The 19,309-nt window shown below is 26.6% G+C and overlaps 2 protein-coding genes across 2 annotated transcripts; one reads left to right on the forward strand and one right to left on the reverse strand.

Moving 5' to 3' along the window:
- Window positions 1–395: 395 nt before the first annotated feature.
- LOC107170459 (mitochondrial pyruvate carrier 2-like) lies at window positions 396–2,705 on the forward strand. The gene is made up of 4 exons (XM_015520589.2): window positions 396–768; window positions 856–896; window positions 1,653–1,849; window positions 2,407–2,705. Exons 1-4 carry the CDS (start codon window positions 684–686, stop codon window positions 2,459–2,461), a joined length of 378 nt encoding a protein of 125 aa, XP_015376075.1. The 5' UTR covers window positions 396–683; the 3' UTR covers window positions 2,462–2,705.
- Window positions 2,469–14,599, reverse strand: mle (dosage compensation regulator mle). Its single transcript, XM_015520929.2, has 23 exons — window positions 14,305–14,599; window positions 13,878–14,044; window positions 13,623–13,814; window positions 13,425–13,555; window positions 13,155–13,201; window positions 12,856–13,082; window positions 12,610–12,783; window positions 11,604–11,801; window positions 11,325–11,538; window positions 11,001–11,240; window positions 10,727–10,941; window positions 10,536–10,653; window positions 10,384–10,478; window positions 9,075–9,287; window positions 8,743–8,917; window positions 7,963–8,139; window positions 7,713–7,891; window positions 7,456–7,629; window positions 6,652–6,759; window positions 4,426–4,541; window positions 4,057–4,263; window positions 3,767–3,999; window positions 2,469–2,751 (listed from the first exon to the last, which is right to left on the reverse strand). The coding sequence occupies exons 1-23, from the start codon at window positions 14,381–14,383 to the stop codon at window positions 2,699–2,701; spliced, it is 3,732 nt and encodes a 1,243-aa protein (XP_015376415.2). The 5' UTR covers window positions 14,384–14,599; the 3' UTR covers window positions 2,469–2,698.
- Between the last annotated feature and the right edge of the window lie 4,710 nt (window positions 14,600–19,309).

The following is a 19,309-nucleotide window of genomic DNA, read 5'->3' on the forward strand; positions in this document are numbered from 1 at the left end:
TTTTTTACATTAATCTGAGTTCATATTGCTCGTAGTTTTTTCAAATTATCGGCGGGGATTTGATTATTGATTGGAAAATTTATTATTTTAAGACCAAAGTTTTCATCTTTCTATTTATTTGATTTTGTTATATATGTACATTTATAAATCCCAACATTATTATGACACAGACCTTCGACTTTTTCTTTTATCGTCAATAACTTATAACATTATTTAAAAATAGGTAAATAATATAATTCAAATTTAAATAATAATTAAACGGTCAATATCTTTTTTATGATATATTTACGTTATTTTAGGAATACCTTAAACCGTATTTCGAGCGATGCAATGTGCATTGATAAAAAATGTTTATCTTTTTTTCAAAGTGTACTGATAAAACTTATCACTCAGTAGTCACTACTCACTGTCTCACTAGTCAGTGCCTCAGTCAATAACTCTAATAAATTTTGTATTTTTATTTTTTGTCCATAATCTGAATATTGAATAATATTAAAACGTCGACCTTGTTCCCTATCCCGGAGGGCATTTCAAGTTCATATTATAACTAATATTATTATTGACCAGTGACAATTATAAATTTTTTTACCAATAATATCTGTGGTCTGTAATAGTTATAACTCCGATATACGCCTTATTACTTTAAGAATCGAACGTTGACGAACGTCCTAATATCCTAAATCATGTCGGTCGTCTACAAAGCCGTAATTTCAGCAGCCGATAAAGTTGTACCACGGGGCTTGAGGCCACTCTGGGAACATCCGGCGGGTAATTTAATAAATACATTTTATGACTACAACCTAGATTTTCAGTCCAGAAACGTTATGACATAATCACTATATTTTATTTTCACAGGTCCAAAGACAATTTTTTTCTGGGCACCCGCATTTAAATGGGTAATGATGAGTAGAGTTCGGATGTTTGACCGAAATTTCATTCAAATATATATTTAAAAATATTAAAATATGCAATTATATACCTTAATATATATTAAGTATACTCATTTTTTCAACAAATATATGCAAAAGAAGGGTAAATATTTAAAGAAAAAAATATGATATATTCTACTCTCTTAAATCTGTATTTAAAATTACTTGATAAAAAAATTCACAGTTATAAATATGAAAAAAATATATATTCATTAGTTACCAATCTGTAAACTTTAAATTTTACATAGATACATTAATTACAAGTTTTACGCTGATAAATTACAAGTATTTTAAGTATCAGAATTACGCTGTATAACTATTATTTTGCTGATTTCTTTCAAATTTTAAAGACCTTTAACAATCCGACTGTATATCCAATCTCCTATTTTTTAATGAGTCGCTGATGAATACAATTAACACTGATAATTGATAATAACACGGACAATTTTTAATATTATATTTATAATTTATAAAATACGATATTTAATCTAGAAATCAACAATATATGCAATTGTGATTTATGTGCTCAAAAATGTCAAATATGTAAAAATATGCAAAATAAGTTTGCAAACTTGTAATCTAACTTATATAATATATATATATATATATATATATCTAGTGGCCAAGTATAATTCTAGCTGTACAAAAATATATGCCAAGTCATAAACATCCGAGCTCTAATGACGAGTGTTTCATTTTAATTGTAATAATATACCTTTATAGGGCTTGGTTATTGCTGGCATTGGAGATATTACTCGCCCAGCAGAAAAAATTAGCATATCTCAATGTTCAGCATTAGCTGCTACTGGTATCGTGTGGTCACGATATTCACTTGTAATCATTCCGAAAAACTGGAGCTTGTTTAGCGTAAATGTTTTTGTGGGTGCTACAAATTTATATCACTTGGTCAGAGCTTTTATGTAAGTTTAAATATATCTATAATAATGTAAACATCAATACAATAAAGTTTAAAAATGTATAGAATATTAAAAACATGTTAAAAACGATCTTATTAAATAATGTCAATAACAACTATTATTTTTAATGGATTATCAAATATATTAGTTCTTATTATTAGCTTGTAAGTTGTGGCATATACATAAGACCAAGGAGCCATATCCCTTTCCCTACCACTGCTAACCATATTTAATACAAATCTATGATTAATTATTGATTTTTAATATTTATGCATTATTTGTAGGCGTACCATTCTCCTCAATTTGAAAATTCTAGATACCCCACAGCTCATAGGCTTTAAAAATTATCAATTAAAGTTTTCACTTATTACTAAAATTTTATCTTATTATTACTATTTAAAAGCAATGAAAAAATGTTAAATGTTTGCATTAATTTATAACTATTTATTATATTTTATAAAATTATTCACAATAATTTGAATTATTGTTTGGTGCATTAGATAACTTAGTTGAATGATTGTAGAAATTATAAAAAACTGTTATTTTAATAAATGTTTCAGGTACCAACAAGAACAAAAGAAAGCATTGGAAAATGGCAGTAAAAGTGATAATTAGACATAAATACATATTATGCATTACAATGTAAAGTTGAATGATATATTAATTATAATCTGTTCTTGTTGTATAAAATGAATAGACAATAATACAATTTCAATTAGGATAAATTATTTGCTAATTTTAGTTAAATATAATTAATATTATATAAACAAAATTATTTATTCAATTGAAAAAATGATAAAATCGCTAAATAAATTGATGATAATAATGAATAAATGAAATTAATCATCTGGTTCAGAAATGTCTTTGAAATCCTTCTCCACCGCTATAACCACTGTAACCTCGTCCTAACAACATAAAAAGTATACTTAGATTATTATTTATTTTTATTCGATTAAATACAACCATAATTTTAAAATAATATTGGTATGTATATTGTATAATGTATAATATAACATATACTAAATTAATCATAAATGCTCTGTTAAAAGAAAATATATTAGGTATAAATATTTATTTTATATTTATAGCAGGGGTGGCCTGCTAACCTTAACTTTGAGAGCCGCAAATTTATAAAGTTAATTCGAGGTGAGCCACACATTGTAAAGCAATGTTTATAAAATAAAGATACATTTTTCATTTTAAAACAAATGAAAGAACATTTATTTACTTTTAATTTTAGTCTAAGTTTGGTTCAAGAGCCTCACGAAATTGATTTAAGAGCCGCATGCGGCTCTCGAGCCTCGTTGTGGCCACCCCTGATTTATAGCATTGGTGTAAGGCATTATACATAACAATATGACTTGTGAGTATTAGTAACTAATTACTTGTTAGTATATTGTTAATGGGTAATAATAGTCAGTGGTAAAATTTACCTAAAAAGTTAGTGAAACAAAATTTAAGTATGAATTTGAAAGCAATATTGTTTATGACTACCCTAAAAATAATGTCTGCACAGTGCACAATTCACACACGAGTGGTGACAGTAGTAGTTACTTTTGTACAAAGGTTAGCAAACATAACTATACAAAAATATAAATAAATAATTTTATTATTGTTTAATGTTGATAACTTTAAATAATATATTTGAAATTCAAAGGTGAGTGTGGCCTATATAGAATAGTATTATATACAAGTATTCTTAGATGTAAGTAAGATATACTATAATACATATTCAATTAAAGTAATTAAAATTAAATGTAATAATTTATAAAATATAAAAAAAATTATTCAAGGAATAGTTTACAATTTAAATAGAATAAATAAATATAAAAAAAAAATTATTTAAATTTATGAATGAAACAAATATATAATATATAATCTAACTAAAATTGTAAAGAAAATTTTTAATGTGCTGCTTACCTCTTACAGAGCGACCACCACCATAAGAACCTCTTTGATTATATCCTCCACGAAATGAAGAAAAATTTCCATCGTAACCTCTCCCTTGATTATAACCTCCTCTACCACCTCTTTGAAAATTATTATAACTAGGGTAGGAATGATTAATATGTTGAACTTTAGCATCTGAAGCATCATCACTCTCGTTTAATGTTTGATTAAACCGTCTTTTGTAATTTGATCTATCACTGGACCTTAACAAAAATTGTGGATATTTTACTTGATTAAAAAATTTAAAAACATTAACTTACTCTTGAACGAATGATATCGGAGAAAGATTGTATCTACCACAGTTGAAATTGCATAGTTCTTTTAGAACATTAATAAGTCTAATATCTTTTTCACTTAACATTGCAATTGATTCTGGTTCTTCAGATGCATGGACAATTAAACTTTCAATAGCTGGTCTTAAAGCTACAATCGCAGAAGCTGCTTTAGCATCCATTTTTAAGGTTATCCTATAAAATATACAATGATTTATAGCATTGTTAAATAATATTAGATTTTAATGAAAATTTATAATGTTGAACAAAATATTTTTCTTAGAGAAATTGAAAACAAAATTTTGAAAACTTCTTCATAAATTTGATTTCCTTGTTAAGCAGGCAATCATTACATACCAATTATCTAATAAGACAAATCCTTTAGAATATTCAATTTTGCGAGCACCAAACAATAGAAGATGAATAGGAGTTACCATGGTCATTTGCTTGCAAGATACAGCTCTAGTACGTACCTGAATTAAAAAATTTGTTTAATAAATATATTATTGTTATACATCTAGTACACTTCTAATAGTTTTACATAAATAATTAACATTTATAATTTCAGATATTTAAATTTATTAAGAGTAATCCATGTCACAATATTTGATATTTCAATAACTGAAAGTCTCTTACTACCTATTAGCATTATATTGTAATGATCAAAAATTGAATATGCCTATTAATAGTTCAACTTACTCAAGTCGAAATTTTTTTAAAATTGCATGGTGGATAGAATATACTTATATAAATATTCGGTAAAAAATTCATGTATCTCTAGTCATTTGTTGTAAAGTTGCATCAAAAACCAAAATCGATTTTGTCGAAAATTGATTATGTGTAAAAATTCCCATTTTTCACTTAATTTTTAGTTTGTTCATCCTGATTATTTAGAAAAATATTGAGAATTTTTTACTTTTGACCCCCCCCCCCCCTCAAGGTACCAACTAGATCCACTTTCTGCTTAAACAAGACACTGAAGTCGAAAATCGAAGCACTTTTAGTGCCCCAAAACACGATAACAGACACAAAAAATAACCCACATCGTTGTAAAATCAATACATTCCTCGCTCTGCTCAGAATCTAAAATATAAATGTTAAGTTTGTTCATTATTGTTTAATGTTATAATATAACAGCATAATGTAATAAAAAAATATTTATATAATTAACATAATCAAAAAGATAAATAACAGTTTAAGTTCACTAAAACTAAACCGATTACAATTAACACATATCATCGTTAGCTTAACCTAGCTAAAATGTATAAATATTTCTTTATTATTTATCTGCTAGGTGTGGAAACAATATTTAGTAATTTACCAAACATTATATTTCTACAAGCTTATTCATTATTATTTAATTATTTGATTATTAAATTTGGATCGATACTTGGTAATAAGTAGGGTGCGGATTTGTATGTAATAAAAATTTAAAAATATGTACATATATATGTATTTAATTTTAACAAAATATGTAATTAAAAATACAATATATGTAAAAAAAAATTTTTATTCTTGACTAAAATATAATAATATTATAAAATGAATAATATATTAAATCGCCAAATTTTCATTGTCAACAAAACAATTGACAATCATATATTTTTTTAGATTGTCAAAAGTAAATCGACATCGATTAGGACGCAATATGTTTTTATAGCAGCTAAAGGATCTTTCCACATTAACGGAAGTTATAGAAGCAAATTTAAAAGCTCCTAATTCAGCTACACTAAATTGAAAAGAAGTTTGCATATCGCTGCCGTTATGAATGCCGTTTGCAATAGCTTCAATAGTCTTTAAACCTGGGTTTTTATTAAGTACTTGTTCAACTTTTTTTTAAATTTTTATTCCAACCCTCCCCAGGGGCTTCTTTCAATTTGTTGACGGTGTTAGAGACAATACCCAGGCTATCATTCAGAGACAAGTTTTGAGCTTCGAGTTTAGTAATAGAATTGGCAAGGAATGTAGTATTGGAGGATATGTACACTAAATTAGATTTTAATGAGGTACTCATAATATAAAACGGCGATACATTACTAATTCTGTAAATAGCTCAATATTTAACAAAAATATGTAATATCAGTAAAATATGTAAAAATATGTAATATCAACCATAACTTAAAATAATCAGATAGACCTGTAACATATTTCTGTAAAGGAATCATTCGAATACTATCATTCATGACAAATATGTAAATACATACAAATCCGCACCCTAGTAATAAGTCTTTTTCAACACTCATTACATAACATAAAACTTTTTAACAGCTTTTGAGTCAATGACTAGTGTGTTTCTTAAATAATTCTTCTCATATTTAAACTTTGAAAAGCTATCTGTACACTGGCAGTGTTAAACTACTAAATACTAATCCAAGATCCATATTAATCACTAAAATGTAACACTTAACAAATTTTAATTCAAGCTGATATTTGTACAATTTAGTATACCAGCCACCAGGGGACAAGTCAGGAGAACCTAAATATTAAACACAAACAAAAGCCTACTTGACAAATCTCGATTTCGTAGAGTTATACAATTTTAACAAGTAATATTAATTTAGATTAGAATATGCCATATCTTACCTTCTCAGCAAATACAAAGAATGGTGATTGGAAAGGACCGGCCATGACATTATTACAATTTACAGATGTCTTATGAATAAGTGCAGCCTTTCCTTCCGTTGTGTAAACCTATATAAAAACATTTAATACATGTTAATACATTTAATTATATGTAATATCCATATTCCATATTATAAAATGATCATCAATCAGACTGAAACCATAAATTCATTGTAATAAAATCAATATTATGTATTTACCACCATGTATAGTGATTATTTGCAATGCGAATAAAATGAAAAATATAACGAACAAAATATTTACTTTAAATTGCACTTAAATAAAAATGTCACGGTGAAATATTCTCAAAAAATGTTGTTCTTAATTTGAATTTCAACAAGATGTTTGAAACAGCATATCTATATAAGAACTAAGAAGACACCAGTTATGTTCAGTCTTTATAACACAATCACAAAGTCATAAGATATTAGAATGATACATGCAGGACAGTTTAAGCTTTTTGGCGCCCAGGGGCACCAATATAAGTTGAAAAGTCAACAACGCGGTTTATCAAAGCTTGAGGCACCCCTTGATTTTACCAAGGTGTAGCAAATGCCCCCTTTGCCTACCCTTAACCCTGAATACGTGTGTCTAACTGAAAAAGAGTATCTGGTGTCTTTTAATATCAAATTAATTAATCTAACAAACTAACTAAAACAATACAATAAAAAGTTTTTTTTTCAGAATTTTTAGATCCTAAACAATATCTGTATTGATACATTTAAATAATTAAAATATGTTTGTAAATGAAAACTAAAAAGTAACCTTTCGTTTTTCTTTATGATAACACACGTTGGGATAAAATCCCATTGTTAAAATGGCAGATACTACATCTAATATTGGTTCATCGTGCACTCCAGTTTTTCCAAAATCAAATCTCTGCCTTTCAAAACATACTTCCGGAAATCCAATTTTGATAAACAAATCTTTTAGTTGTTCCTGTTAAAACAATAAATTTTTAATATTATAAATATACAATTAATGTTTCCAATATTATAAATAACTTTAAATAATATAAGTACCATAACATCGGCTGTTGTAGTCAATGATGGTTGCGACAACATTTTACGTTCACAATATTCTGTTGTATCAATATTACGATAGACCAAAGATTGCCATTGATGAAAAGCATTTAGTACAGTCAAATGATCAGAACAACGATTACCAGAAAATGCACGCTGTGCTGGAGTCATTCTATGATCTAAATATATATATAAATATGAAAAAATATTGATTTGAAACAAACTACTTTATATATATAAAATTAATTACCAAATACAAATATATCTGTCATGTTTGAACAGATAGCAGCTATAATAGCCAAAGCGTCACCTAACATTAAAATATTTCCCAACACCATCATGCGACCAATCTGTGGCTCAATTGGTAATTTTGCTAAAATACGACCAAGTGGTGTCAACTCTTCATTTATTCCAAGACATTTCATCTCTAAAACGTTTTATTCGTTTAAATATAAACAATTTTACATAATAGGATTTTAATAGAATAGATAGAAATCAGAAACATTTATTCAATAAAATGTTTTTAAATAATTAGAATTTAAAAGCAAAAATCTAAATAAAATTCAGTCTAGTTTATACATCTTCAAAAATATTTATAGCAGTATTCTTAATAAAATAAGATTTTCACTAGAAAATAAACAAGAGAAAACATTTTTATATTATTTATTATTATTTATATATATTATTTATTATTATTTTATATTATTAATGACTCAAATGAGCGTATTAAGTTATAGTTTTTAGTAAAATGATAACATGGAGATATTTTAAGTAATTTGAATTGCAGCTTACTATGATATTCAAATAAAATACAGTTCTCCAATATAATTTGTTATGTTTGCAAACCAAATTGAAGAAATACATTATTCAACTCAATGTAGATCTTCATAGTTTATTAGTTAAAAGTATATATTGGAAACACAATTAACTAGTAAAACAACAATACTTGTTTAACTGATTAATTGAGTTTGCATTTATGATCCAATAATTTTTTTCTTATTATTTGAACATCATAGTAGCAGTATTTTACCTTTGAGCATCACTTGGGCTTCAATTACAGCGTCAATAGGAGGAGGTTCAATAGCCTTGCTAAGAAATTGTCCAATATCTCCAAGTCGTAACAGTTTAATAGATAAAGCTATTTCATGTAAAGGTGTACGGAAAATTTCTGGTGTTATGTGATCATCCATTCTATCATAACGTGCCTTTAAAATTTAGTATTTAAAATAAAAAAACTATAAAAAGTACTAAAACTCGTATACTATTAAATTAATTAAATTTAAAATTGTATTTAATCATTTTAAATCACGCTTTGGCATATTAAATAATATATTATTTTTTTTAAATATAATCTTTAATTACTTTTGAACATAAGTGAAAACAAAAACCGTCTTTAACACGTCCAGCTCGACCTTTTCTTTGCTGCATGTTTGTCTTAGACGCCCAAACCGTTGCATAATGAGTCATATTATTATGTGTGGTAAATAATTTTATCTTTGCTTTACCATAATTAATTACAAATACTACATCATTAATAGTTATTGATGTTTCAGCTATATTTGTAGATAAAATCACCTGAAAATATTTATTTTTTAAAAGAATTAGAATACCTATTTATAATTATAATTTGAATATAGTTTGTCTTTGAAATGTTTCTATTGGTCTAATATAAAACTATAAAAATGTATTAGCTGTAAAATTTATTTATATTAAGTAGTTTGTTGCTAATAACTAGGGTTAAGATATTAACATTATTATATCGTAGGATTACAATATGTTCCAGCTGGGCAAGGACTTCACTGATATTAAAATACAGCTTTCCAGTGTTCCGAAAAAGTGTTTTGGGACAACCAATTACCCAGAATAATATTTCAATAATTTATGTTCACATTTAGTCTTTTACTAAATATTTCTAGTAGAAATAATACTGATTTGATAAATGATAAAATAGTAAACTTAATTATTTGATATAATATTAACATCTATTTTTTAAATTATTTTAGCAGCTATGTCACTAAATAACAATAATAAATGAAGTTATCTTTGAATTTTCACATCAAATTTTCATAACCACCTATCAGTTATCATTAATTGATAATTTTATTAGATATTCATTCAAATTTATTGTAACATAAAAATATTTTTTACCTTACAAATATATGCCATAAAGTTGATCATTGTGTGAAATATACCAGCAATGAAAAAATTTGGAACTGTTTAAAAAGTAGAGGAAAGCAAGATTTTTCCCATTGAAATTATACAAACAATTTAAAAATGTTAGGCCCGTTTTAAGTAAAATAAAATTTAACATCTTAACACTTCTAAAAATTAGCTTTTCTGATAAATTAGATTACCTATTTACAACACAATTCAGAATTGTTAACTAACCTGTATTAATAGCAAAAAACTGATCTGATAAAAATTAAAAGTAAATCAAATATTGGATTTTTCTTTAAAACATGCAGTGCTTTTATTAGTTTAATAAAAATATGACATCAATAAGACAAATTTTTCAGAATTTTTATGCAGAGTACTATACTTCAATGAAAGAAATAACTTTTATTTGTTATTATGATGACAATTAACTTGTTATGAAATTTGTCATGGTAAAATTAAAATATAAACAGTTAACTTTAAACATAATATTATATTGTGCAATGTTATTTCTTACCTTTCGTACCCCAGATGGTACAGGTTCAAAAACTCTACGTTGATCTGCACACGGAAGTTGTGAATGAAGTGGTAGTATACAAAATTTTGAAGATGCTAAAAAAGAAAAAGATAAGTTTTCTATACATTAAGAATAAATATAACTTTACAAACCAAAAAATTGTTTTTGAGTTAAATATTTTTGGAGCGCAAAAATTAAATTCCATCCAGGTAAAAATATTAGAACTGCTCCAGGTGTATTCATCTCTACTTCAATGTGCGTTAATAATGCCTAAAATATAAATTTTATTTATTTATTACCATTAATATAATAGTTAGCTTATATTTGAAAAAAAAATACTCGCTTCGATAATTTCAAAATCTACATCTTTTTCACTAATTAAGGCCACTTTAGCTTTAACATCAGGAGGATAATCATCTGATACAAGTAAATTACAATTTTCCTCATGATCTTGTGCAGCAATAACAGATTCTTCATCTTTATCTTTATTTTTACGTTTTCTGATATCTGGAGTTGGCTGATAATTTAACACTTGAACAATATCTTCAAGAAAATATTCTGAAAGTTAAATAGATATAGACAACATTTTCAACTGATTTTATAAATAAACAATTTACCCTTCACAGGATAGCATTTCCCTTCTACATCAATGACTGGACAACAATTAAAGTATTTGGAAAACATATCAGTATTTATGGTGGCTGACATAAAAATAATTCTTAGGTCAGGATAGTTATATATCATATCTTTGAGTACAACCATGAGGAAATCACTATTTACATCACGCTCGTGTATTTCATCAACAATTATATGTGATATACCTCGCATACCATTTTCCAGTTTACGCAATAATACACCTACAAAGTGTTTGTATTAATTGAAGTTAAATACTATAAAACTTTTAATATTGTAAAAATGTTAAGAAAAAAATAAATATTTACCAACTGTACAAAACAAAATTGCCCCATAAGGTCTCGGGAATATGCTATCAAATCTAACACTATAACCAACACTTAAACCTATATCTTCTTTTCTTTCAAAAGCCACTCTATCAGCAACAGAGATGGCTGATATTTTTCTTGGTTGTGTACAAATTATATTGCAGTATGCTCCTTGGTCATTTTTCAGGAACTCATCAAGTATAAATTGACAAACCTAAAATATAGGTAAGAGTAAAATACATTTAAACAAAATATTTTACAATATAAATCATAACTAACCTGAGTAGTTTTACCACAACCAGTACTCCCTTGAATGATAACGATTGAGTTTTTCCTTATTACATCTAATATCTCATTTTTTTTTGCAAATACTGGAAGTTGGCTACGCATTGCAATACTTTCTTTAAGACTATCTAATGAGTTTAATTTCATAGTATAATCTTTACCCAGTTCTTCACTTAATTGATCTAAAGTAGCCTGTAAATATCAATATGTTTTTTAACCAAGTGATCAAGTTATTTCCTAATCTGTGGTTTGGGGGGGGGGGGGGTGGATTGGGAAGTCAGCTGACCTACAGTTTTTTTTCTCAGTAAAATGCTACCACTAAAAATGACAAACTGCATAAAAAAAATTTATGTAAAAAAATATGTTTATTAAATAATAATAATTTATAAAAGGCTCAAGAATGACTCTGTGAAAATATTATTATAAATTTAAAAGTATATTATGATGTACATGCAGAATTATGTCATCAACATTTTACAATATAAATTATAAAAATATATACATATAGTGATCACTGACACACCAAGCATGTTAACTAACATAAAAAAAGTAAAAATGTTGATAGATTAATATTAATCACTAAAATTTTCAAACTACCATAGCATCCATAATATTATCTTCCAAACCCATTAACTTTGGGCCCTTGGTACACAAAGTTACAATACTTAAAACTACAAATACAAATTTTAATATTGATACGTCAAACATTTTCAAAATAATTGTCAGCTAAATAGTTTATAAGGAGATTTTAAATTTAAAATAGAATTTTTAATCTCCACAGGACACTCCTTAAGTAGTAAAAAAAACTGAGAATTTTAAAAGTTTCAAAAATCATATTTTGAAACACTGTATTATTGAAGAACAAAAATGGTGAGCATACTTGATGAATCACTCTGTATAGGTACTAAAAATTGATATAATTATAATATGTAACTCTTGACAATCTTTTTAATTAAATGCACGAGAAATACATAGTCTTAATTTCTAACTTTAAACTTACAGTAGCTAAAGGACCTTCATCAATATTTATGGCCAACCAAGCGTTCCAATTTGGTTGAGGTGGTGACCATGGAATCACTCCTGTTAATCTAATTGGTTTTGACTCGTTAAATTCTGCAAGTACTTGATTGGAAATTAACGAGATTGAGGTTTCTGGTTCGATATCAGAATCATTCTATATAACAGCATAACAATAAATATACACGTTAAATAAATATTTAATTTCTTAACTAGGTATGTAATTTACCAGGAATACAGGTTCAACACTAAACTCTTTCAGTATATTATATACTTTGCTTAATATTGAAGGATCGACATTAACTTCATAAGGTTCTACTATATTTAAAATAGTTTTTTTTAAAGATCCTGAGAATGGCTCAATAACACCTAAATGGTATAATTGACGAATCAAGGAAAGTGCACAACTTTTGGATGCTGATTGTTTGTTTGAACCACTTTCATGAGCAGTTACATCTAAATCAAATAATTACAATTGTATAATGAATATTAGAAACAAGATTATCATATTTTTAAGCAATAATTTACTTCTTCCAAGTTTTGATACAAATATTGACATTTCAGCAACAAAACTCCTAAAAAATGAATAAAAAACAATATAAGTTTAAATTTGAATTATTGAAAATAACATAACAGCCATCAAGTAAATAATTACTCTACTGTACAGTAAATAAATTATATATATTACATAGTATGTACTATTTTAACTAAAATCCTTTTACTAAATTAAACATTTTTTGGTATAAACAATATTAGTACAAATTTAGAAGATATAGGTAATAATAGTATATTACTTACTTTCCCATGAAACTATATTTGTAATCAATGTTTTTTAACTTATTAGATTGAATAAATTGATTTAAACGTGATTTTGCATTATCAATTGTCCAATTACCATGTACAGCTGCATTCACATCTAAACTTTCTGCCTATTAACATAGTTAAAAAAAATTTAAATAAATAGATAGTTATACTTAAAATTTCAAAGGATTTTACCTCTTCAACTCTACTTTCGTCATTTAAGAAATCTTTAAATTGGAAATTTGTCTTCCCAATTGGTCGATAAGCTTCACCAAGCATATTGGGAGTTTGGCCTTGTTGATACACAGATTTTGGTGGCACATTACTCATTAATCTTTGGGGCGCTTTAACCATTGAATCATTTGAAGCAGGACCAGTCATAAAATTCTAATAAAACTCATACTTAAGTATAGTAACAAAAAGTTTAATATATTAGATTAATCAACTTACAGATGGTAACGAATCACTAGATACCAATCCTTGCCTTGTCAAGTATAAGAGAAAGTCTTTTGATGCATTTCCTTGAGCATCTTTTTTATTAGTTGAATTTCCTACACCTACATAATTATGTCCACTTACGGTAACTTCACATATAAACCGTAGATTAAACTTTGAACCTAGAGTTAAATATTCAAAAATTTCTATAATTTGTTATAAACATTATGTGATAATAATTTTATTTTTTTTTTTGTTGTTGTTGTTGTCATATTCTAGCAAAATCACAAAAAAAAGATGTTAACAAAAAAATCTTACCAAATCTACATACAATGTTTGAAAGATTTATAGTGATTATATTCTGACTCAATAGTAAACAGAAAATAGAAAAATCATAAAATAAGATTAAACACTATTCTACTATAAGTTCATAAAATTTTACCGGCTTGCTTGATTTCAAACTGTGGTTCCAAATTATTTTTTGCACACCATTCATGTATAAAAGCTTTTGGATTAGCCATTGTGAGGTATTTGTAGATTCAAATGTATTTTTTTAAGGAAATTGTGCCTTATAATACGGAAAAATACCGAATACTTTACAAAGAAAATTCGCATTAATAGTTACTAGTTAGGTTGTTAAGTATGTGTTATACTACTTATACTATTAAAGTATTAAATAATAAACGATATAAACATTTTTTGTTTACTGACATTTTGAGTTGTATTATTTACATAGACCTCTATGATAATTTAATTGTGTTATTATTGTGTTATCATAGTAATATTGATAGTTGTTACCACGGCTTAAGATAGAATGGTTGCACATCGGGCTATACTACGCAATGTTAGAAGGCGGTATACGAGAGTTCTTATCTAACAAACGAAAAAGTGAACTACTACTAACGCTCTTGGTGGTTGTTAATTGGTACTACAGTATTAAAATATTCCCATTTCCCGCCATAATATTAAATTATTGCATTTTCAATTATAAATATAATATAATTGAGTTAATAAGTAACTCAATTATTATAATCACGATTCACTGATCTCATACTCTATCTATATAATAATTAAATGACAATGTTATGTTTATGTATTATCTTTTAAACGAAATCTCATCACTGTAGTCTGTGTTTGATAATTGGTTTTGTGAATATTCAATTACGTTTATTGCCTTTTTGGTCATTATACCTAATTATTGTGCAATTCACGAGTCACATTGTGCGTCCAAAACTCTTTTTGGCGTTCCTAAAGAGGACGAAATAAAAAAACTTTGGGAGGATGCTCTAGGTATTAAATTTAAAAAAAGTTTTAGGGTGTGCGCCTCACATTTTAAAGAATGTGATATTATTAGCACATGGGAGTCTGGTGAAGGACTTAATAAGTACACCATAAGTTTACTTCTTTATTGAGCTACATACAATAAGAATTTGTTGTATTATGAATGATATGATATTATTCAATACACTATGTACCTATGTGTTAAAATATGTTGTAGTCTCTAGGTATTATTTTAATTTATAGATATGCTTAAAAAAACACAAATTAAGAAAGGGAGCAATTCCATTAAAATTGTGTGAACCAGAAACTTCAGAACCCGCAGTGGACCCAATGGATATTGGAGTAAATAGCAATTAAAATTTGCTGATAGATATTATATCTTTTACTAATAGTATAGAGGCTATTACACACATTGCTATTTACCAAATAGTAAATTTTAAATTAGTGTTTATTTGTTTTGGGATATAAAGTTTTATTACATATGTGAAGCCACTATAAGCACCTTATTATTATTGATGAAATAATTTTTCATTTTATAATTTGATGAGTTTGAAACTTTAAAAGATTATCGGATTATCCATAAAATTTGTAAATTACTAATTAGTACTTTTTGAATACCACAATATAAAATAAGAATAGAATTTTGATGATGTATATGTAAGCAACTAGATAGCGGTGTAACGTAACTTTTAACAGATTTCTGATAAGAACAATTGGTGATCACAAAATAATGACTCGTTGTGCAACCATTCTATCTTAAGCCGTGGTTGTTACTAAGGTTTATAGATTATCATCTATATACCTTGAGTTGTTACTTGTTAGTACCACATAATAATTCTGTGTTAGTACGTGGTTAGTACAATGAATAATGATAAGGAATAGTGATAATACTACATAATAGATTAAATACTTTAGATAATGTCATAGATATATAATTCTATGGGTATATCTATGGTTTGAAATCGTTTGAGGATAAATCATTATCGTAATATCGTTATGCTATTTCGTGAAAATTTAAAATTCAAACGCACTTAAAATTTTTCCTATAATGATGCTTCGAATTTTCTCTATAGCTACTTGAAGGAAAACTATATTTTTTAATTCTTTGATTATGTGTGAAATGAACTTTATGCTTCGGAGTCTTCGGACATTCAGAAAAAAATGCAATTTGCATTCAAATCCGTTCCCTATCAATGAATATGAGTATATTATGACGTCTTACTTTAGTGTTTGAATCAATCACAGATGAACGGAAAGGATTTGATAAATGAGGACTTAATAGGATAATTAAATCTTTTACTAAGTCTTTAGTAAGTCTAAAGTTTTTTATGAATAACCAATAATCCGGCTAATTTAAATTGATCCGTAATCATTTCCTTATTTCGTGTTTCGAGATGTGTTAGTTATTTTGATGCACCTCGACGTTGTTAATAACAAACAGCATTGCCATTTTTTATATTATTAATAATTATAATATTATACCAGAAAATGGGAAAAAACAAGTAATAACAAAACAATATTAATACAGTCAACAATACAATATTATATAAATTCAAGTTATCAAATTAAAATTATGAAATGATTATTATTGGTACGGGCGTCATTCATTTGGGCGAATAACCCAAAATTTACCTGAGTAGAGCTGTATCATTTGGGCGAGAAATTAACCGATCGTTTAGATGAATTTATAAATTATTGAATAATAATAGGGAAGTAACATGTTATATTTAACATATAATAAATACGATCATATTAAATATGAGTTAAAATTAAAAAAACTAGTTAGGTACTATTTTTAATAAAATATTATGACAATATGACAATTTATACGAGAATATAATATAATGGATATGAGGTACCATACTAATAACAAATTATAAAATAATAAATTATATATGACAATTACAACATAACACATTTTTAACCATATACCAATTAGAATTAACTGAGAGTCCTAAGTCTCTAAAAATGGGAAGGAAAACGTATATTATATAGTCTATAAATTATAATCAATATGATGACTAAATATAATATTGTGACAATTAGTCATAATTTTATAAATTATTTTTTAGGAATAATATTATATAACAATTTTTTTTTTTTTTAATAACTCGGCTCGCCCAAACGATGTATTAGATAAATTAGGGGTGTGTGTACATTCGCCCAAATGATGTATATAAATTCGCCCAAACGATATGTTATTTTGGGTTATTCGCCCAAATGAAAGCCGCCCATTGGTACCTACATAGACCTATTGATAGGTCTATGGGTATCTATGACATATATTTTATAAATTATCATGCGATATAGTCTTGTCACCGACTTTTACCCAGTAGACAAAATTATATAGGTAGTCAAATGTTTTTCGTTCGACTACAGTCACACATTTTTTCAAGAATACCAATTATTTACGTCCGATGCGGCGAAATACAAGCTGTTATGTTTTTCGCTATTTCGCCGCACTCGCCAGACTCACGTAGGACACGGCGTTAGAGTACACTACACCCGCATATGTTGTCTCCGTCTTACAAGTGCGTAATAACATGTCAAATTGTATGCTCAGCAGTTCACCTTTAACTCCGTTAGTTTAAAATTTAGAGTGAGTTGACATCTTATAAAAATTATAGGTAACAATATTATCAAGTACTTCTCATAGGCTTTTTATTTTATTTTAATTTTAAAACGAGTTATGAGTATTTTAAGATATACAATTAACAATTTTAAAATACTCATAATTCGCTTTAAAATTAAAATTAAATAAAAAGCCTATGAGAAGTTCTCGATAATAATGTTACCTAAGTTTTTATAAGAGGTAAATTCACTCTACATTTTAAAGTAACGTAGCTAAACCCATGGGCGCAACTAGGGTAAAATTTATGGGAGTGCTAAACTCTAAAGCACAAAACGAGAACCCCCCCCCCTTGTTTTAAAATCAGAAGTGTTACTGTCACCGATGATGTAAAAATCGGTACAGAAAATTTGGGAGTGCTAAGCACTCCCAAGCCCCCCCCCCTAGTTGCGCCCATGGCTAAACCGCTAAACGTGATCTAATCATACAATTTGCTATGCTATGCACTTGTGAGACAGAGACATCAAATTAGGAAGGTGTAGCGTGGTACGCGAAAAAAAAAATTTGAGAACCACTGATCTAGTAGCCAAAGATTATAAATTTATAACAACACAATAAATAGAAAAACCGCTAGATAGCGCGTCAGCCAAATTTTTTAAAATTTTATAAATTGTTTAATATTTATAAATATAATAATAATAATATTATGCTCTCCTTATATGATGATGTAACGTTAACCAGAAATCACAATATTATACCTATAAATATAAAAATATTTTTGTAATTATTACATTTATTGTATAAGGTATCTATATATCAATCAATTATTAATTAAGGCTTTAACACAACAATTGCAAATATAATATAATAAAAATTATATTTAGTAATAAGTATACTGATATGAGTGTTAATCCTACAATTAATATCATCATTTTTAATCATACAATAAAAATAGGTAAGTATATAAGGTTATTTTATATATAAAATTAGGTATTATTTTAATACTGTAGTAGTATACATAGTCACATAGATGAAAATGAAACATATTGTAATATTATATTAATAAGGTAAAAATGAAAAATACCTACTATATATTATATTATATTGTATAATGATGTGGTGTAACTCACATTCAATAAAGTAATATTATTTTTATTTAATCATTAATTAAACACTATTAATTGTTAAAACAACTGCATTAAACTTTAAAGGTTTATAAGTACCCATGACCATATTACATTATTACTTCAAAAAATGTATTTAGGTGTAAGCACTAGGTTGTAAATAGGCGTATACTAAAAAAATGCATTAATAACCAAATGATTTAGAAATATATTTGAAGCTATAAGGATTTTTTAAACAGAAAAAAATATTTATTTATAATTATATTATACCTATATGGTACCTAACCTAACTTACTTGCCTGTTTTAGTTCCAAGTGTACCTATATAGGTAATTTGATTTTAATATTATTTCAGAAACAGTGAGTAATAAGTGGAATTAGTTAAAAACTCTTTTGTCGATCATTAAATATTAGAATACACAATATTATGCTTTAGATTAGACGTCATGTTAATTACGATATAAAAGTGAACTA

The sequence above is a fragment of the Diuraphis noxia genome, unplaced genomic scaffold (assembly GCF_037042655.1).
Source record: "Diuraphis noxia isolate RWA-SAM2 unplaced genomic scaffold, SU_Dnox_SAM2 contig0003, whole genome shotgun sequence".
Classification (NCBI taxonomy): Eukaryota; Metazoa; Arthropoda; class Insecta; order Hemiptera; family Aphididae; genus Diuraphis; species Diuraphis noxia.

Bases quoted from the DNA above. Each gene is read 5' to 3' on its own strand.
- LOC107170459 (XM_015520589.2), top strand. From the start codon at position 684: ATGTCGGTCGTCTACAAAGCCGTAATTTCAGCAGCCGATAAAGTTGTA. The intron at 769-855 runs GTAATTTAATAA...TTATTTTCACAG, and splicing joins ACTCTGGGAACATCCGGCGG to GTCCAAAGACAATTTTTTTC. The intron at 1,850-2,406 runs GTAAGTTTAAAT...TAAATGTTTCAG, and splicing joins CACTTGGTCAGAGCTTTTAT to GTACCAACAAGAACAAAAGA.
- mle (XM_015520929.2), bottom strand. From the start codon at position 14,383: ATGGCTAATCCAAAAGCTTTTATACATGAATGGTGTGCAAAAAATAAT. The intron at 13,556-13,622 runs GTAAAATCCTTT...CTATGTTAATAG, and splicing joins ACGAAAGTAGAGTTGAAGAG to GCAGAAAGTTTAGATGTGAA. The intron at 4,000-4,056 runs GTAAGTTAATGT...ATTTTTGTTAAG, and splicing joins CCGATATCATTCGTTCAAGA to GTCCAGTGATAGATCAAATT.